General features: G+C 34.6%; 1 protein-coding gene across 4 annotated transcripts in view; it reads left to right on the top strand.

The window, feature by feature from the left end:
• The window catches only part of PRKD3 (protein kinase D3), a 132,830-nt gene that overhangs the window by 80,809 nt on the left and 30,147 nt on the right, over positions 1-21,874 (top strand). For all 4 annotated transcript variants that reach the window (XM_077134013.1, XM_077134010.1, XM_077134011.1 and 1 more), the window contains 6 exons: positions 6,309-6,501; positions 9,206-9,283; positions 13,049-13,232; positions 15,261-15,384; positions 17,773-17,850; positions 18,878-19,154. In XM_077134013.1, coding sequence (XP_076990128.1) covers positions 6,309-6,501; positions 9,206-9,283; positions 13,049-13,232; positions 15,261-15,384; positions 17,773-17,850; positions 18,878-19,154 — 934 coding nt within the window. The remainder of the gene's footprint in view (positions 1-6,308; positions 6,502-9,205; positions 9,284-13,048; positions 13,233-15,260; positions 15,385-17,772; positions 17,851-18,877; positions 19,155-21,874) is intronic.

Genomic DNA, 21,874 nt, shown 5'->3' with positions numbered 1-21,874 from the left:
ACTAACTGTGCTGTTCAGCATTCTCTGAATATACCTTTGCTTCCCCTAACTTTGTTCTTGCTTTTTCCAACCCAGTTTAAAATCTTTCTTGATAGTCCCCTTATTTATGTTATTTTTTTTCCTGAATTACATAGCACTTTTTTCAAACTTCCTTATGATATATGTAACATTTTACCTTAAATCAATGTTCATGTACCAGATTGCACTCAGGTTGAAGGAGACATGGCTTGTATCTTTCTGTGCCCCACCATGTTCAGAACAATACTGGTACTTTGAAGTACTGGAATGAATGAATGAGTCAGTGAATGATCTTGGTGACCTTCAGTATCCCAGTGAGGAGTTTCACTACATTTGTTTATAGATGAGATAGTTGAGACTTATCACGTCTGAGTGACTTGTTAGAAGTCACAGAGTAAATTAGGAAGAGATAGTAGAAAATAAACCCAGATCTCGTCATTCTTAGATCAGTGATTTTTTCCCTTCTAATTCACTGTACCTTACAAAGGTAAAGATAGGAGATCAGGGGAGAAAGAAATAATTCCCTTGCACATTCTATGGTAATTGAAATGACTTACATCTGTAGGTTGCAATCTTTTGTCTTTTAGTTGTTTCTATAACCCTATTGGTCTTTGAATTACTGGCCAAATCAAGCCTTTGGGCTATTGTCTTAACACCCTTGTTGCAAGATTTTGCTTAACTAAGGCACCAGAGTGAAAGCCTCTGAAATCCTACTACAAAAACCTGTATGTTCATAGAAGCTAGAGATGGGTGAACAATTAGCTAATGAGGTTGAACTCAAATGTAATGGAATAGATAGAAGTGAAGGCAGTTCACTGGTGGGTCTATAAGTAATATTACCATATTGAAGGTGAACATGATTGAAAGGGTTTGTATAGACCTATGTGTTCCACTGGTTAACACTACAAATATAAATAAGTTTGTGTATGGAAAAAAAAAACTCATATGTACATATTGCTTAGCCTGAGTATGAGATTTTTAAAGTAAAAGAAGAGTGCTGTGGTATAAGGAATGATAGGTAGGGGCTATTATAAACTCATGGAAGAATTTGGGGAAAGAGTTGTTGTAGAAGTTAGAAGACTGTATATGCTGAATTGCCTAAGGGAATTTAGTTGGAATTAAGGGCTGTAGGGTAGGGTTATGTTATTTTAAGAGAGCCCCACAAATGATACTTGTATGCCAGGTATTTCTACTTGAAAATTGCTAGATTAGGATATAACAGAATGATAGAGCAGTTGGATATGGTATTACATTTTAAACCATTAAGTTTATATTTATGCTCAGAATGAGAATCTTTTAGGGAAATGTAAGATGTTGTAAAGAAGTATTTTAGAACAAGTAGACACTGAAGAGTGTAATGTCTTTCGAGAAGATTACTTTTGAAATTCCAAGCAGTCAAAAAGAAGGAGGTACAGTAAGAAAAGAGTTAGTTGGGGAAAATCAGAGGGACGGAAGGGTGGGACGAGTGGACTCTAAAGGAATAGAGGAGATAGCAATTAGTAGATAATGAGCAACCCCAAATCTGAATCAGGCTTAGTGAAGAACAACCTCTGAGTACCTGCACATTGAAAGCCTTTTAAACTTTTATGAGCCAGGCTTCATGCTAGATGCTTTACTTATAATCCTGGGAGGTATAGGTATTATCCTGATTTCACAGATAAGAACAATGAAATTTTTAAGGAGTCAAGGGAATTAAACTTGACTGAATACCGAAATAGAGTTGGAAAAGGCAAGATCAATGTGGAAACCTTTGTCTGACTTTGAGATTGTCATTGTTTGCATATAAGAAGGCAGTTTCTAAAAAGGAAAAAAAAAAAGGCAGTTTCTGTTATAATGTCAGAGATCATTCTAAAAAGATTCAAGAGATGGGAGAGTAAAAGACTACTTTATATGTCCAGATGTGTTGAGATAGAAATATGTGGAGAATCCCTGTACTGCAGAGGAGAAGACCTAGGTGTAAGTCTTGACTCTTAATACTACCTCTTGGTAGTTGTAATTCCTTTCAGCCTGCTTCTACATATTTCAGATAGAATGGTAACATAAATAGCCGCTTGAACAGTAAAGGTATTTTCTTCTACCATTTTGTGTTTTGGATTTTATATATCATCTTTTTTTCTCTCTCTGTATTTTTTTTTACCCTTACTGATAGTCTTCATTTCTGTACTCTTTTCCAAACCATTCTCTCTTGTCTTTTCCTATATCCCTGCAGTGCTTTTTTAGTATTTCTTGTAGAGCAGGTCTCTTGTTCACAAACTCTCTCAGTGTCTGCTTGTCTGAAAATATTTTAAACTTTCCCTCATTTTTGAAGGATAGTTTTGCTGGGTATAGAACTCATGGTTGGTAGTTTTTCTCTTTCAGTGTTTTAAATATATCATACCACTGCCTTCTTACCTCTATGATTTCTACTGAGAAATCCACATATAGTCTTATTGAGCTTCCCTTGAACGTGATGGATCATTTTCTCTTGCTGCTTTCAGAATTCTCTCTTTGTTGTTGACATTTGACAATCTGATTAGTAAGTGTCATGGAATAAGTCTGCTCATATCTATTCTTTGGGGTGTGCTGTGCTTCTTGGAGCTGTAATTTTATATATTTCATAAGAGATGGTAAATTCCCAGTGATATTTCCACATTATTCTTTCTGCCCCTTTTCCTTTCTCTTCTCCTTCTGGGACACCCAAAACACATATTTGTGTACTTCATGTTGTCATTCAGTTCTCTGAGACCCTGCTCACATTTTCCGTACTTTTCCCTATCTGTTCTTTTGTGTGTAGGATTTCAGATGTCTTGTCCTCTAGTTCACGAATCCTTTCTTCTGCCTCTTCAAATCTGTTTTTGTGGGTCTCCATTGTGTTTTTCATCTCTGCTGTGCCTTTCATTCCCATAAGTTCTGCCATTTGTTTTTTCAAACTTTCGAGTTCTTCTTTATGGTTGCCCAATGTTTTCTTTTTATCTTCCATGTATTTTGCCATCTCTTCCCTCAACTTGCTGATTTGATTTTTTACTTGATTTAGCATTGTGTTTGAACATCTTTAATTGTTGTTTCAACTCCTGTATCTCATTGGAAATGTTGGCTTGTTCCTTTGACTGAGCCATATCTTCATTTTTCCTAGTGTGACTCATAATTTTTTGTTCCTAACTAGGCATCTGATTTCATTGATGAGTTCATTCTGGAGGTTGTTTTCACTCTTTTACCTAGGAATTTCTTTTTGGTTTGCTCTGTTTTCTATCTGTTCTTTAGCATTCAGTTCAGCTTATTCTAGACCTTTGGCATAGGTTCTATTAAAAGGACCAGAATTTTTCAGCTCTTGTTTTTCTGGTTCTTGTCTTGCCTAAATGGGACCTTTTGTTTTTGAGGAGGGTCTCCTCAGATATTATCAACCACAATCAGATTCTCTCAAACCAGACAGGCCCAGGTCAAAGGAGAAGAGTAAAATCAGTATCATGTTTCCCTGAGGATAGCAAAACTATCCTTCAAAAATGAGGGAAAGTTTAACATATTTTCAGCAGGCTGCCAGTCTTTCTGAGAAGGCTCTTGGCCCTGTACTTTTCCTATCCTGCCCAGCAGGTGGTACTTGTCAGCCCACAGCTCCCCACCTGTGTAAAGTAATGCAGTGCCTTTAATTCTCAGCAGACCATGTCCCTGCCAGAGGCATGGCTAAGACAGAGGCAGAATGCAAGCTTAGGCTATTTCTGTTTTCCAACCCCTGGGTTCTGAATGAGGGTTGCCACTTGAATTGGGCCCCACTCCCTAGGCCCTTTTCTTGGAGAAAATATGCCCTTTAGGGCATTATCTCCTTCACTTGACTAGTTACTTTGTCTCTCAGACCTGTCTTCACTCTGTCCTTCCTTGGGTCAGTATTGACAATTGAAAATACCTGAGGCTTTTTCTAATGAGCTACTTATAATAGTTTAAAAGCTATTTCAGCCAGTCCCCAGCGCCTGAGTTTTGTAAGTCAAGAGTTGGAGTTGGTGGGCAGGCCACGGTGGCTCAGCAGGCAAGAATGCTTTCCTGCCATGCCAGAGGACCCGGGTTTGATTCCTGGTGTCTGCCCATGGGAAAAAACAAAAAAGAGTTAGGGTTGGTGATCGGCTCTACGTGCCCATTTTCTTGCAGCACAGCCCTTTTCCAGTATTCTGAGCTCAATCAACTCCAGAAGCTTCTATTTTCTTTTTGTCTGTTTTCCTTCAGCCCCCAACTCTTCCCTGTCAAGGAGAGACCTCAGGGTTGCTTTCCTGCTTACACTGGGTTTATCTGTGCTCAGAGCTTGTTTTTAGCAGTCTGAATTTGTTCATTAAAACTGCCATTAGAGCTTGGTTGAGCTACCTTCCTTTGCTCCTCTAGAGACTACTTCTTTTTCCCACAAGGAATTATCTCTAACAGAGCCTGCTGTGCCAGTGTGGGAAGTGCACCATCCTCCACAGTTTGGGGTTTTTCTTACAGATTTGTGCTGTGATCTTTGCATTTCCACCTTTCCAGACTGGTGTGCGATATGTGTCCAGTCACGATGTCCTCCAAACAGTTGTTCCAGACATTTTATGGCTATTAACTAGCTGCTCTAGAGGACTAACTAAATTCCACACCTCTCTGTGCCACCATCTTACCCTGCCGCTACTTGTACTGGACATGACAGATTAGTTGGCTGCTGCAAGCACAGCCCCCTGGGTGGGTCCTTGGATACATGTTCTATGCCACGCCCCCAGTGTCCTCATCCCAGCAGGACCTACTGATAGGCCATTGGCAATAAGAAGGAACCTGGTATGAAAGCCCTGTCTTTCGGGAGTGTCCTGTTCACTTGATGATGATGTCTGGATCATTCCATTCCGTCCTGTGTTTTGGCCTTGAGACATACCCTAAGTGGTAGAGGCAGGAGCAGGAGAAGCAGTGTGGTTGAGACACTAGAAAAGGAACGAAGGAAGAGCACAGGTCTAAAGTATCTGTTTCTGGTTCCTGCTGGCTTCTTTCTCAGCTTTGCAGAATCATAGTGTGTTCCTTTTGCCGCAGGTGTTAATACCTGACAACATGATGCACCAGACTGGAGCAGGCTTCCTTGGACAGCTGAAGCATGCGAGTGCAGTATGGGTTTTAACACCTTTGTTGTATTTTTCTTGAATTAAACCATTTCATAAGTAATTTTGGAAAATTTTTGGTTGCCTATTAGTAAGACACTGTCAATCTGTGGCTACATTTGTGTTCTTTTTATAGTTCTCTCCTCCATTAATTTGTTCTTTCCTATTCTCCCTCTTAACTTTCTTCAGAAATTTTTTTTCCTCTACTACTTTTACTTCTCCTTTACACTCCTGTTTCTTGGTTTATTCTTACTTTTATTTCCTTTGGTTGAATATATCAATGTAGAATAACTTCTCTCAGTTTTTGTCATTACTACTTTCAGAAGTCATCTAAAAAGAGCCTCAGTTCTGACTGTAAAATTGTAAATAGCTTTAACAAAATCTGTAATATTTTAGGTGGTAGTTATTTAAATTTGTACATGGACTATGTTTTATTCATTTTTATAACCTCGGCACATGTACTAGTTGATCAGTGAATGTTTGTTCAATGAATGGAATGAGGCATGCTGGACTAATGTATAACGTAGTCTGATTGTTCCCTTTGTATAGAAAGGGCCATAGTTACGAAAGTCCACCTAAACTTCAGATTGCAAAAGAAGTGTTTAATTGGCACTTTCTGTATTTTTCCTTGTTGCTATATTAGGGAAAAATCCAAACTGGAAGACATTAAAAATATCAAGGTACTACCTTATTACTAGGGTAGTGTTATTTTAATTAGTTTTCTATCATTTATATCATCATCATTAATTATTTTTTAGCCTTGTTAAAGTAAATTTGAAAATTGACTTGTTTCGAAATATTTTAAGACACCCTTTTCAATATAATCTGAGCAGCAACACTGCTTTCTGAATTTTTATTTACTTTTTCTGTGATTAATTCCTTGGCATGATTTTGAAGAAATTTGAACGTCTGTTATAAATTCATTTTAAGATTTTTCTTTTTCAGTTTTAAAATGCTTTGTGTGCCTGGCAAATAATAGTTAATCAATTAATGTTTGTATATGAGGATGATAGGACTTTTTAAACATGAATAATGGTAAAAAAAAAAAAAACTCTCTGCTTTTCCCGTTCGAGGGTTGGTGAGTTACACTTCCAAAGAAAAGCCGAGATCCACAATTTTAGAATTTCAGCTATAGCATCCCAAATAAATGACTGTGCTCAAAAGCCCTGCTCTTAATACTTTGTTTTTAGTCCTGACTTATGGAAGTTACTTCTGTTTTAGTCACACATTCACCAGGAACCAAGTAAGAGAATTCCTTCTTGGAGTGGTCGGCCAATCTGGATGGAGAAGATGGTGATGTGCAGAGTGAAAGTGCCACATACGTTTGCTGTTCACTCTTACGGCCGTCCTACAATATGTCAGTACTGCAAGCGGTTACTGAAAGGTCTGTTTCGCCAAGGAATGCAGTGTAAAGGTAGGATTAGATATTTCTCTTAAGTAAAATTCTAGTCTGTATATGTTAGCAAATATAATTAAAATATTTCTATTACAAAAACTTTAGTCAAAGAAATTGTTCTAGTCTCTACAAGACATAAAAACATGCATATGTGTATGTGTCAACTACAACTAATATCTTTAATGCATGTACTATGTGCCAGGCACTATCCTAAAAGAAATATTTTATATACTCTTAATTTTCAAAGCAACTATATGAGAAATTTGCTTTTGTTAATAATAATAACAATACTTTTCCATTTTATAGATGAAGAAACTGAGGTCTAAAGAATTAAGTAATTTGTACAAGATCACTTTGCTAGTAAATAGAAATATTGCAATTGAATCTGTAAGATATCACTGCTTAACCTGCATACTTAACATTTGCCAGTGTAGAACAGCTAGTAAGCAGCTACGCTGATATTTGAGCATAAATCTTTCTTATTCCAGAGCCAGACATTACTAGAAATAGAAATAATGCTTTCCTCTTTTCATTGAACAGTCATACATACATATACATACAAACATGCTTCAAAGGTTTTGTTGTTATTTTTTTTACATGGCTAGGAAAATTGTACAAAAACTGTTAGACCAGAGATAATCACATTGAAATAGGTAGGATATCATAGAAGCCACTAAAACTATAAGTACCACCCATATTTGGATATTAACTCAGGACACTATTATAGTATTACAGAAACATCTTTTAATGTAATCAGTTTTTTACAGAATAATTGAATAAATTTTTCCTTCTAGTTGTATATTTTTATGCTTAAAGATTATTTTTTCTTTTATCTCATATCTTCTTCTAAACAATGCTGTGTAATAAAGCAGTAACTAAAATAGATTTAATGTTTTAAATAACTGGTCATTGAGCCAGGATAGGATATAAGTAATTTAATTATAACCTTATATACTTTTTTCATATGGTTATTATAACATTCTTGATACAGTACTTTTTATACACTAGGAATATCTGTGGAATTGAATTATCAAGTTATCCAAATAAGATATTAAATTTAAGGTTTTTACAACAATAAATCTGTATTTACAACACAGAATGAGTTATTTGATATAATAATTAACTTAAGAATATAAGAAAAGAAAGCTTTCATGACGATATCTGACAGCATCTGAGAACATTGACTACAGAACAGGTTTGTACATTTGTTGTCAAATTTAGCTATTAGGCATAAATAAATGTTGAAATTTTATTTCAACAAATTGCTTTTCAATGTCAGTTAATACATGAATTAAATTTTAAAATATCAGTATGAAAGTGTATTGGCAAACAGCCACTAAAAAATGTTTTGAGAAAGATTAATGACAGATGCGCAAACTCTAGACAGCAGATAATCTTAGGAAAGATAGTAAATAATGCCACTTTGCTTAACAGTATAGAAACATCCTAAAACCATATGCATAAAAATAGAGCCTTTTATAGAGGAACTGAAATAAATATGTTGATGAGTAGATTTTGAAATAAAGCTATTTAACTGTGACACTAGGGTATTAGTTTAATTTTTTAGGGCTCTACAAGAATGTTTATATTTGTTCAAAAAATGGTCACATTTCTTGTCTAGCTCAGCTATTTCACTTATCAATCAAAATTACTTCAATAATTCCTGTATTATTATGATATGAATTAAGATACTTAAAAAGTAAAACAGTTATCATTTTCATTCAGTTGTCTACCTAAAAAGTATTAAGAAAAGAAATAATTTAATTAGGACAAAGTACTTTCATGGGACATTTGAGAAAATACAGTTCCACGAACAGCTATTCATTCATTCATTCATTCATTCATCTGTTAATTTCCTCCCTGTTCTGTGAAAACTTTAAGGCAGCTTGAAAATATATATAAAATATTTGAAAACATAACCAAATATAAACATAAGTGGTAAGAACACTGAGAAATAAAAATGCCTGCATTAGAACCTTTGTACTTACTATAGGTGGGCCACAAATTTGGCTCTAAAATCTTAAATAGGAAAAGGGAAACCTTTTTCAAAGCATATGAGATAGAAATCAATTGTTCGAAATATGTGAATATTAAAATTACTATCACTTAGGAATTTTTCCTAGGGCCTTTCAAAAAAGATAAAATCATATAAAGCAAATTTTTATGTTAGACCAAATTATTAATTTAGTGAGGCTTTTCCTCGTAATGACCTTCAAGATTGTCATGATATGAAGATTTTCTTGACTCACAGGAGTTACAGAGGCATTCTAAATCAGGACCCAGATTTTGTTTTTACCTAGTTATTGCTGGGAGATGTTTTCAAAGGTGGTGTTAGACGGTTAAGCAGTGGTTGTCCATTTTAGCATCACCTAAAGGGCTTATTAAGATACAGATCTGGGGCCAAGAATTTGCATTTCTAGCAAGTTCCCAAGTGATGCTGACGCTTGGTTAGGGACAACACTTTGAAACCACTGAGTTATACAGTAGTTTTGAGCAGATTATATCTGGCACTGACCTATAAGACTGTCAACTCCAAGGTTCTTGCAAGCTGAATAGAAGCATAAGTAAAAGTGGGACACCTTGAGCGTGTGAATTATTATTCATTATCATCAACATCATCATTATTAATCATACTCCATCATGATCTAAAGAAAGTCTTGAACTATATCTGACATTGCCTGTCTTTTTACTTAAGTTCATAAACCGAACATTTTTATTTTAGATTGCAAATTCAACTGTCATAAACGCTGTGCATCAAAAGTACCAAGAGACTGCCTTGGAGAGGTTACTTTCAATGGAGGTAAAATTCTTTTTCTTAATTTCTATAACATCATAAAAGATCACAGTTCTTTTGTGTTTTATCTTTGCATAAAACACAAAGATATCTGTGATATTTGCATATTTTGTTTATTTTGTTTCTTAGCTTCAATTGTTTGCTAATTGAATAACCAAGAAAAATACAGAGATCAATGATGGTATACATTTTTTTTTAACATTTTATTATATAGTATAACATATATACAAAGCAAAGAAAGAAAAAAGCAATAGTTTTCAAAGCACTCTTCAACAAGTGGTTATAGGACAGATCCCAGGGTTTGTTGTTGGCTACCATATGATCCTCTCAGATGTTTTTTTCTTCCAGCTGCTCCAGAATATCGGAGACTAGAAGGCTTAAATTTTTTTTTATCATGACAATCTACTTTTTTTCCTTCTTCTTTTGTGAAAAATAACACATATACAAAAAAGCAATAAATTTCAAAGTACTGCACCACAATTAGTTGTAGAACAGATTTCAGAGTTTACCATGGGTTACAATTCTACAATTTAGGTTTTTACTTCTAGCTGCTCTAAGATACTGGGGACTAAAAGAGATATCAATTTAATGATTCAGCATTCATATTCATTTGTTAAATCCTATCTTCACTGTATAACTCCACCATCACCTTTGATCTCTCCATCCCTCTCTTTAGGGGTGTTTGGGCTATGGCTATTCTAGATTTTTCATATTGGAAGAGTCTGTCACTAATATGGGGTAGGGAGATGGAACTATCTGATATACTGAAGAGGCTGGGCTCTCTAGGTTTCAGGACTTATCTGGACCTGGGACCCATCTGGAGGTTGCAGGTCTTTGTTACTCTAGTACATGGAACCCTTGTGGAATCTATACTTCCCTAGGTGTTGTTTAGGATTGGCTGGAATGGTCATGGTTGAGGGCAGGTTATGACAGGTAGCAAGGTCTAACTGAAGCTTGCGTAAGAGCAACCTCCAGAGTAGCCTCTCGACTCTATTTGAACTCTCTCTGCCACTGATACTTCATTAATTACACTTCTTTTCCCCCTTTTGGGCAGGATGAAATTGTTGATCCCATGGTACCAGGGTGGGATTCATCCCTGGGAGTCATCTCCCACATCACCAAGGAGACTTTCACCTCTAGATGTCATGTCCCACATAGGGGACAGGGCAATGATTTTACTTGCAGAGTTGGGCTTAGAGAGACTGAGGCCACATCTGAGCAACAATAGAAGTCCTCTGGAAGTAACTCTTAGGCATAACCTATAGGTAGTCTAAGCTTCTCCACTACCTACATAAGCTTCACAAAGTAAGCCTCAGAATCAAGGGTATGGCCTACTGATTTGGATACCCCTAAAGTTTGACACAGTATCGGGATTCCCTGATGGTAAGGTTTAAAAGTTCCATATTCTTTCTCCCATCCCTCCAGGAACCTTGCCAATACTTTTTGATGATCTGCCTAATATATTCTAGAATGTATCCAGGCATTACAATAATCTATGCAGGATTAAGGACCTCTTTCTTATTTTGGGCTCCCTATGTTTCTAACTCAGGTTGAGTTAGATTGTGCACTACAGAAAGTTTCAGTTCCAGACCAAATAAACCTTTCTTCCTTTGGTCTCAATGATGGTAAACTTTTACCATTAATTGCACCTTCGCGTCTTTACTCTAGCCACTTACCTCTTAGGCAGATGTAGCCAGTGATGCCGTATATCCTCTTTCATCTTTAGAGATGAAAAGATTCACTGAAAAACCCCACTGTTGGGTGCACGGTTCAGTGGTAGAATGTTCATCTTGCCATGTGGGAGATCCTGGTTCAATTCCTGGTCCTTGCACACACACACCCCCTCCCAAAGAAAATGGTGCTGTTGTCTTTCTTTTTTTTTTATAGTTCTAACTCTAATGAGTACTTACTATATGCCAAGCCCTGTTCTAATTTCTTTATATATTAATATTAAGCATTTAAACCTAAGAACCCTTTGAGGAAAGTACTGTTATTTCCACTTGCAGTTGAATAAACTTAGACACGAAGATGTTAAATATCTTGCGTAAGAAGCATAACCAATAGATAGTAGAGATGGAATTTTAGCCCGTATGATATTCCTTAGTCCGTAATCATTACAGCACACTGTACTGCCTCAGCATCTCTTTCTCCATCAAATAATCATTAGTCAAAAATTTCTACATTTTTGCTGGTTTTTTTCCTTTAAATCTTTTGTTTTAAAGAAAGGAGTAATACTCTGAATTTTCAGCATAATTTTTCTTTAAAATGGTAAAGAAATCGTAAAAATTTAATGTAGGTAGCTCAGTAGGAGAAAAAGCATGGCTTAAGTCTTACCTAGATTTATGGTTCTTGTATTTTGCATTTTTATGTTTTTCTACCTCTTTAACAAATGAAATACTATTCATATTCCTTTTAACATGCATTTCTTTAAATTTTTTTATAATAGCCATCCTAGTGGATATGAAATGGTATCTCATAGTGGTATTTCAAAATATTTACTGATTATTTAGTCCCCTCCCCCACCACAAATATGCCTATTCAAATGCTTTGTCCACTTTTCTATTTGTTTATTATTGATTTGCAAGAGTTATTGATAATTCTGCATTCTAATCCTGTGTCAGTTATTTTTATTACAAAATCGTGTCAAAGTTGGTGACTTTATCTCTTTTTTTCGTAACGGTTTTATTGAGGTATAATTTGTATAGCTTAAATTCACCCATTAGAATATTTACAGTAATGAAACCATTACTACAATCTAATTTTCATTATCGCTAAAAGAAACTCGCTGCCCACTACCAGTCAGTCATTCCCCATTCTTTCTTCTTCCCCCTGATCCCTGGCAACTACAAATCCATTATGCTGTATGAATTTGCCTATTCTAGCTAGACCTTTTCATATCATTGGAATCATACAATATGTGGTCTTTTGAGGCTAGTTTCTTTCACTTAGCTTAATGTTTTTAAGGGTCATCCATGTTGTTGTGTGAATCAGTACTACATTCTTTTTTATTGATGAATAATATCCCACTGCATGAATATACCATATTTTGTTTACCCATTGATCCATTGTAAAGGTTCCTTATGTATTCCAGGCAAAATAACTGTAACTAATAAATAATTTTCAAGTATTTTCTCCCATTCTGTTGACTGTCTTTCTTTAAATATCATTTGCAGCACAAGTTTTAATTTTGATGAAATCCAATTCATTTATTTTTTTCTTTTGTCGCTTATACCTGTGGTCTTGTGCCTCAGAAGGCTTTGCTTAACCCAAGGTCATGAATATTTACTCTAAGAGTTTTATAGGTTTAGCTCTTGTTCATTTTTAGCTAATTTTTGGGTCTATGATCATTTTTAGTTAAATTTGTGTATGTTTACATTTAACTTAAGGAAGGAATCTCTCAATTCTTTTGCATGTGATTATCAGTTGTCCCAACACCATTTGTGGAATAGACTATTCTTTCCCCACTGAATTCTCTTGGGACCCTTGTCAAAATTTATTTGACCATGAACCTAAGAGTGGTGGCTTATCTTTTAACTTTACCTATAGAATATCTTATTATATAGAAATTTAAAATTCGAATGTAATCAAATTAATTAATTTTCTTCCTTTTGATTTGTGCATTTTTTATTTTTCTAAGAAATACCTCCTTATCCTGAATCATAAAGATAGGTCTCTGTGTTTTCTTTTTTAAGAGTTTTACAACAACTTCTGTTTAGACATAGCCATAATCCATTAATATAAAACTCTGAAATTCATTTAAAACTTTGCTAGAGCCTTCCAGTTTGGGAACAGATACAGATCTACCAATGGACATTGACAGTAGTGACATGAATAGTGATGGTAGCCGTGGCTTGGATGACATAGAAGAGCCATCTCCCCCAGAAGATAAAATGTTCTTCCTGGATCCATCTGATCTTGACGTGGAAAGAGATGAAGAAGCTATTAAAACAATCAGGTAACGTGTAGAGTTGCAGGATATTTCCAAATGCAAGGTCAATCCAGGCGCTCCATTGAGAAAGAAAAAGCCACATCTCTGTAATGGGACTTTAAATCTAATTAAATTGTAGCTAAATCTTTTTACATGCACAACTATATTTCTGAAATAAATTGTATCTCTTTTGCTGTCTACTCAAGATGAAGAAAAATGAAAATCTGTTTTGACTTTGTTGCTTTTTTTTTTAATAAGAAAAATGCTTTTTAGATACATAGACCAGTGTATTACAAGTAAGAATTTAGCAAAGCTTCTCTCCCACTCACTTTTAATTATCGTGCTGATGCCATCACCTTCAAAATCTGGTCATTTCCCAGCTGAAACAAATGAAGACTACTGATATACAAGGGTGAGGAGTAAGACACGGGGGCAAGACCTCAGCAAACTGGACCCACAGAAACAGAGTGTCAACTTGTAGGTGAAAAAGAATATGCATGTATTTTAAAATGTCGATAATTCATATGAAAGGAGAGCTCCTAAATACAACTTTATTTGTGGGGATCGGGGGAATAAGGAGTTTAAAAATTAGGAATTCACTTACAGTATTAAATAATTTCTCCTTTTCAGTTACTTTAGAGGAAAAAATTGTATTAAGAACTTACTGATCTTAGAAACAGAACAAGTATAAATTTCCAAATCCACTTAAATTGCAGCCAATGAAATCATAAAAAATGCCTATATATCGAGAGAAAGAGACAAGAGATAACATCTAATTATAGAATAGCCACCACAAGAGGCCGGTTTTGAATTTTTGGTTAAAGCAATCAGTTTCTTCACAAAAGCAGTTACTTGATGGTAGAAATAGCAATAAAGAATCTGTTCCTGAGAATGTTTCATGAAGATGATGGTGATGAATTTAAAGACAGTTTTCATATTGCTGCAGTTTGAGTATTAACACTTTAAAATGCTATTAGACTGTAGACCCATCTTAAGTGTCCCTGTATGTTGATGGAAATACAATCTTCCTATGTATGGACAGTCCTACAGGATATACTGCTTTGTTGTAAAATGTCACCATTTTGGTTTTCATTGAAAATGAATTATTTAGATGAAATGGGTCACCTGTCATTCTCATTTGCTTGAGCTACTTCCAGAATTTTAAATAAATAAAAATTCATTTATTCAGTTTGGTTGATCATTAAATTACTTATGTTATTATCGTTGTTAACTAAAACTTAATGCTGACCCAATATGGAGACCATTAGACAATTCAGCTACTCCTAATAGTGGTTACTTAATAATTTAAGAAAAAGTTTTTGCTTATTAACTGATGCAAGTTCAAATTGAAAAACCACAGAGTGTTTTTCACCTCCCTCTACCTCTCTCAAAATTGCTTTTTTCTCCAGCTAAACTTTACCTACGTTTAAATATTATGTAATTTGATTCATTACAATTTCTATTATTTTATTTTATTTTTACTTTTCAATTAATGCACTAAAAACTTGGAACAGTATCTGGCATATATAGTTTTCAGTATCTGTAAATCATTCTCCTTTAAATATCTTCTGAAAGTAATTTTTACTAGCAACTTGAACCGGTTGAATTCAATATTCAAACCATGTAAATTTCAGTATAGGCCTTGCATTTTGCCTTTTCATGAATTTACTAATTGATCATGTTGCCAAGGACAGGAAGAGTCCTCAACAGCAATCCCAAGTGAGCCCACCTTCCAGACTCCAAATCTTCCATTAGGAGAGAAATCATTCTGTGCTAATATTCATTGTCTTCTTATTTTTGTGTGTGACATTCTGAAAAATATTCATGACAAATAATCAGGACTTATAATATTATACTGGTCTTTTATAAATCAATTACATTTCATTATGTTAATTTGTTTTCTTCTTAGGCCATTATTTGTCTTTCAAGATTCTATAAAATTTTAGGTCAACTGTCTTTAAAAAGAGTTAGTGAGCCTATAGTATTTATATGATTTTTTTTTAATGAAATTATAGATATTTCAACACAAATACATAATTCTTAAATATTTTTTAGTCCATCAACAAGCAATAATATTCCGCTAATGAGGGTTGTACAATCCATCAAGCATACAAAGAGGAAGAGCAGCACAATGGTGAAGGAAGGATGGATGGTGCATTACACCAGCAGGGATAACCTGGTCAGTAATCAGAGACATATTGATATGTTAGTATAACTTTGTTACGGGTTTTGTTTTATGCATTTTTTAGTCAAAATGAGAATGAGCTATCTATAAAGATATACCAAAGGGCTATGTAAAAGTACATTGGTATTATAATTATACTTGCAGAGAACTTTTAAAAAGCAAAATATGTAATACATTGTCATTACAACCTAGGTAGAGATTCAGAAAGGTCTTTGATTGTGCAGCAATTGAGTTTTGATTTGAAACATAGTTAGCTGCTAATAAAGATAGAACTAAAACTTTTATCTGTAAAGTCATCTTAAGTTATTACCAAAGCTAGGAAATGTCTGTTTATATGTAAAACTTCACTTAGTGTAAATGTAAGTTATGTTTTAGATCTTGAGAAGAGGAAGAATGGTGAAATTACTTTTTGTGGGTGAGGGGGCTGGTGCATAGTCTGGGATGAAATTACATTTTAAGAGTCAGCATAGTGTATTGTTAAGAGCATAGCCTTTGACGCTAGACTGCCACAGTTTAAATTCTGACCATAGCAATTGCTAAAATTGTGACTGTAGAAAGTTACTTAACCTCTTTAGACCTCAGTTTCCTCAACTGTAAAATTGGCATAATTAATAGAATCTGTTTCATAAATCCAAATGAATTAATGTATAAAAAGAGCTTGGAATAGTATCTGGCAGAGAGTAGGCGTTCAATAAATCTTATCTACTATCCAGTATCATTATTGTTTTTAACACTTGCTGAATGGATTACTGACAGAGATTTCCTATTCAACCTCTTAAGAGTAAAATGAAGTAGTACCCAATAGTTTTAATTGGCTTAAAAAACGTTTTATATGGTAACAACCGAATAGACTGCAGATGTTCTGTGCTTTTTCTTTTTATTTATAGCCCCAAAGGAGCTTAAAGTGGCATACATACATATGGAAATTTAGTGGTACATCAAAGGTGCTATACATAAAATCACTGGGAGGAAAGCTTCAACAAATGGTATTGGGACATGCATATGGCCATTTCGAAAAAAAATTACGTGCATACATACCTCATACTGTATGCATAATAAATATGAATGTATCAAAGATATAAGTGTGACTGAATGAAACCAGTAGAAGAAACTGTGAGAATTATTTTATGAACTCACAATGGAAAAGAAACAATATAAGATCAATACATTTAATCTTGTTAAAAAAATTCTACATGCCAAAAACCAAAAGCCAAGATAAATGACAAGCCAGGAAAAGTGTTTTCAATTCATATTGTAAACAATGACTAATTTCCATAATATGTAAAGAGTACCAACAACTTGAGTTAAAAAAAAAAAAACACAATGCAGTAGAAAAAAACTGTTTAAGGTTCTATGAACAGAATTCACAGAAAAGGAAAAAAATGCAAATGATTCTTAAACAAAAGAGACTGATTTTGTTCCTAATAAAAGAAATACTACTTAAAATATCACTGAAGTGCCAATTTTTATTTATCAATGCAGCAAAAATCAGAAAGTTTAATAATATACTGGCTACTCTCAAGTTTTAATCAGACTGTAATTTGGTATAAAATTGTGTAGAATGATTTAACTTTGTCAAGCAAAATTTTATGTGCATATGTCTTTGACCCAGCAAGTCAGCTCTCTCAATTATACCTATAGATAAATTTGCCCAAACACAAAAAATACGAATATGAAGGCTTTTTATTGCATCATTTGCAATAACCAAAAGTTAGAAACAACTTATGTACCCACCAGTTGGAGATTAATTGAATACAGTTGAATAAATTAAGTACATTTGCCAGTGTTTGGACACATTGTTGATTGTCACAGTTGTTAGGCGGTGTGCTACTAGCATATAGTGGATGCTTCTAAGTAAGGTACAGTGAACAGGACAGCCCCTGCCACAGAATTATCTGACCTAAACTGTCAGAGTGCCAAGGTTGAGAAACTGACCTAAATAGCGAAATATTCTGCAGCTATAAAAAGGGATGAGGAAGCTTTTTATGATGTAATATGGAAGATCTCCAAATGAAGAAGGCAAAGTACAAAACAGTTTGTATAGTATGGTATTATTTGTATAAAAAGGAAGGGAAAGGAATATATATATGTATTGGTACATGTGGGCTTAATATTCTCCAGCAAGATACCCCAAAACCTAATAACATTGTTTGCCTGGATTTAGGGTTGGAGGCAGGATATGAGTGACTGGGTTGGGAGTGGTACTTTTTACTGTATATCCTTCTCACTATATATCCTTTTTAAATTTCCGGAATTTTGAATTTCGTCATGTATAACCTATTCAAAAATATAAATTTATAAAACTGAAAGAAAGAAGAAATTCCAGATGCTTTGGGGATTTTTATTTTTTAACGTCACGGAATCCTGTTCTTTGTTTTATAGAGAAAAAGGCATTATTGGAGACTTGACAGCAAATGTCTTACATTGTTTCAAAATGAATCTGGATCAAAGTATTATAAGGTAAACATTTAACATTTTTAAAAACACATGTATTAATTGATTAATTGTTATATTTGAATATGCCTATTATGACTCTGGCTAATATAATTATAAAAGTCACTGTCAGGTTCTTTATCAAAGCAACTGTTCGCCCTCCTCTGTTCCATCTTCCGCAGAAACCTTAAACCAAAGATTGATTGTTTTTGGCCTGCATGCCAGCTCGTAATTTTTTCCTTCTGGATACTTTGATTTAGATAAGACTGTTTAATAAGTCCCTTGATTATTGCTGGTCCAGAAGAGGCCGGTGTGGTATCTGGTGTTTTTTCTATCTTCCACTTCACATAAAGCTCCAATTCCTGATTTCTCATTCTGATTCTCCATTTCTTTTGTGTAGCAGTCTTCTTTGCTTGCCCTGCCCCACATTCTGCCATGTCACAGGCTGACAGACACCAAACGAGATTGTAAGTGTAGCAGTTAGGTCAGTACAAAAGAGAATGGGAAATAATGACCATCTTTGAGCTGGTTTTTTTCTTTTTTTTAATGTCTTTTTTGCCTTTGGAAGTGAGATAAATATAAATGATTGTTTCTGTTTATATGGACAGAATCAGAATGGAGTGTTTTTAAAAACCTCTACTGACCCAGCATTTTGCTTTTTCTGCCAGTATTCCTGTTTCTTACTCCCTTTTAACTTATATCGTGCATGTAGCAGCCACTAGAGTAGTAGTTGCTGAGTCAGTTTAATGACAATCGAAAATAACACATGTTGGATATAGTAGCAAATTGCCCTCCCTAAATCCTCTCCTTCCTTGCACTCTAGTTATCAGCCCCATCCTCCCTGCTCTGCCTCTGGCATTGCTGGAAATGCAAATCATTCAAGGCAGATATAATTGTAAGACTTGACTATATGTTCCATGTGCCACACACTTCAGGTAAACTTAAATTTGTCTTAATGACATTCATTAGAAATGTACATTTGTGCTTTTTTAGTGTATCTGAAAATAAATAGAAGATATATTCATATTTTCCAATGCTTCATTTTTTACTATAGGAAATTCCACTTTCAGAAATTCTCCGTGTATCTGCGCCACGAGATTTCACAAACATTTCCCAAAGCAGCAACCCGCACTGTTTTGAGATCATCACTGATACTATGGTGTACTTTGTTGGTGAAAATAATGGGGACAGCTCTCATAATCCTGTCCTTGCGGCCACTGGAGTTGGACTTGATGTAGCACAGAGCTGGGAAAAAGCAATTTGTCAAGCGCTGATGCCTGTTACCCCTCAAGCGAGTGTTTGCACTTCTCAGGGGCAAGGGAAAGATCACAGTAAGCAATAAGTTTGCTCATGGCTTTTTTTTCCTTCGGTTCTGAAACATTTTGTGTGTGTGTGTGTGTGTTTCTGCGTGTGTATTCAAAGCTCATTTTAAGTTTTGTCTTCACAAACCAATCCTGTGAGTTAATTCCTTTATAAAATTGTGTTGGTTCTAGAGCATACATACAGTCTCCAGAGCTGGACTCTGGCGTCGTTCTTCCTGCGTTTAACTCCTGGCTCTGTCACTTACTGGCTGTGCGATCTTAGGCAAGCACTTTGTGATAGGTAATAGGACCTACTTCATAGGGTTGTCATATTAAATGAAAGAGTAAGTGCTAGAAACAGTGCTTAGCATGCATGAAGTTTCATTAAATTAAGTGTACTACTGGTATGAGTAGGGTATAAAAAAGTTATAAAGAGTTAAGGTTCACATTATGCTCATGAACTCTATAAAGTCAGAAGTATTGGATTTCTTTTAAGTGAATTAAACATTTAGAAATATTACAAAATTATTGAAACACAAGTTCTCTACACCAACAAAATTTATCAAATAAAACTTAAATTGGGTGAATGCACGAATGAACACTTTAGTCAGAAAGTCTATTATAATGCCACTTTTCCCTATCTGTATTATCTTTATGGTGACGCATAGTTCATTTGTTGGACAAATATATTTAAATTAAAATAAGTACCATAATATCCAAATCCATTTTCAATTCAGCTATCTTATTTTGTGCTAACTGTTCTTAGCATTATGAACTAGAGTCCAGAAGAAATGCAGAAATCTTAGAAGGCTATTTGAGGAGATGTGACGTACATACATACATACATAAGTGAATGTTAAATGATTGCATAAAGCAGTACAATACAAAAATGAGTAATTCAGTACTCAAGGAATTCAGATGTGGATAAGAAAATAAGCAGCGACTTCACAGTAGAAAAACCTGATTTGGACCTTGAAACTCTCACATAGGAACTCCCATCATAGGCAAAGCTAGATGATGGACAGGTAGTGCTGCCCTAGTTGAAGAGATCGGTGTGATCAAGGAAATGAAGGTCATATCTGCTTGCATGTCAAGTGTTTAATACTTGTATTTTTGGTTGAATAGATGGATATTTTGCAGTAGGTCTTAAAATTTGGGGAGGATTTTGGACAGACCCCTCTGGCATTCCAGTTAAAACCATGAACCCTTTCCTTGGAGAATAATATAGGCATATACGCACAATTTTTATATATCATTTCAGAGAGTTTAGGGACCCTCTCAAGGCCATCCATTTCTCCCTGCCAAGTGTTGAGAGTCTCTAAGGACATAATGGCTTAAGGGTTAACAAATAATTAACGCTAATTTAAACAGTGGATTATAGTTAATAGTGCAATTATGGTAATATTATTTAATCACTTGTAACAAAGATACCATACTAATTAAAGTGTTAATAATAGGGGGATTATATAGGAACTCTGTATTTCCTGCATGATTTTTCTGTAAACCTGTAACTTCTCTAACATAAAAAAAAAAAATGTATAGTAAAACAACAAGAAGAAGATTCTAGGGAGTGAAAGTGCAGTTCTGTCACTTATTAGCGCTGTGATCTTGATCTCTACAGTTTTCTAATTTAAAGTAGAAATAATTAATGCGCTTGGCACAGTGTTTGACATATAGGGGCTTAATAAATGTTAATTACTAATGAATACTGTTACTGTGCTATTGTTGTTGGTCTCTTTATAACACTGTATTTGGAATATAGGTCTCCTGGGAAGCAATAGAAAGTAAAACTGGGTAGAACTAGATGGTGGAGGTCTTTGAAAGGAAATAAATAGAGACTTTAACAGGGATCTGGAACTACTGAAAAGCAGAGTTTTAGACACAATGATTTGTTGATGTTGCATCTTTTCTTGATTAATTTGTAAAATTTGAATATTAGAAGTATTTTTAAATTAACTTTAACATTTTTAAAATGAGATTTTGACCCTCATGTTACTTACTTTTTTATGTATAATTTTTATTTTTCCTTATTAATGAAGTTTTATATTTTGGAATTATAAAGAAAGCTTCACTAGCTTGCTCCTTTGAATTGTCTCAGTGATTCTGGCTGTTTGACATCTATTCTCTTGCTTGCTTTCCATGTTTCTGTTTTCTCTTTTTTCTTGTCAATTTGACATGAAATGTTGAAGTCCATGTTCTATATGTTTCAAAGATCTACTTACTGATTTGTTATAATTAGTTATATTAGTGTATTTATATTTATTTTCAAAAGCTTATGTTTCTCTGCTTGCCAAAATAATACAAACATTTCAACTCTATAGAAGTATGCAATGTGGAATGAGAAAGTCCTCCAGTATGCACCCAACCTCTTTACTCCCAATCCTGCAGCTCCTCCTTAGAAAACCATTAATGACGATTTGATGTATATTTCTTTCTTTGTTTTTTTCCTTTAGAGAAGTTGTAGGTTTATAGAAAAATCATGCAGAAAATTCGAGTTCCTTTATGTTCTAGTTTGCTAGCTGCCGGAATGCAATATAGCAGAAAAAAACAGCTTTTAAAAAGGGGAATTTATTAAGTTGCACATTTACTGTTCTAAGGCTGTGAAAATATCCAAATTAAAGCAAGGCTGTAGAAATGTGCAATCTAAGGCATCCAGGGAAAAGCACCTTGGTTCAAGAAGGCCAGTGACGTTGAGGGTTTCTCTCTCGGCTGGAAAGGCACATGTCGAGATCTGCTAGCTTTCTCCCCAG

The sequence above is a fragment of the Tamandua tetradactyla genome, chromosome 17 (assembly GCF_023851605.1).
Source record: "Tamandua tetradactyla isolate mTamTet1 chromosome 17, mTamTet1.pri, whole genome shotgun sequence".
Lineage (NCBI taxonomy): Eukaryota > Metazoa > Chordata > Mammalia > Pilosa > Myrmecophagidae > Tamandua > Tamandua tetradactyla.
Note: the sequence above shows the minus strand (reverse complement) of the source record. Positions and strands in the feature narration are given on the sequence as shown.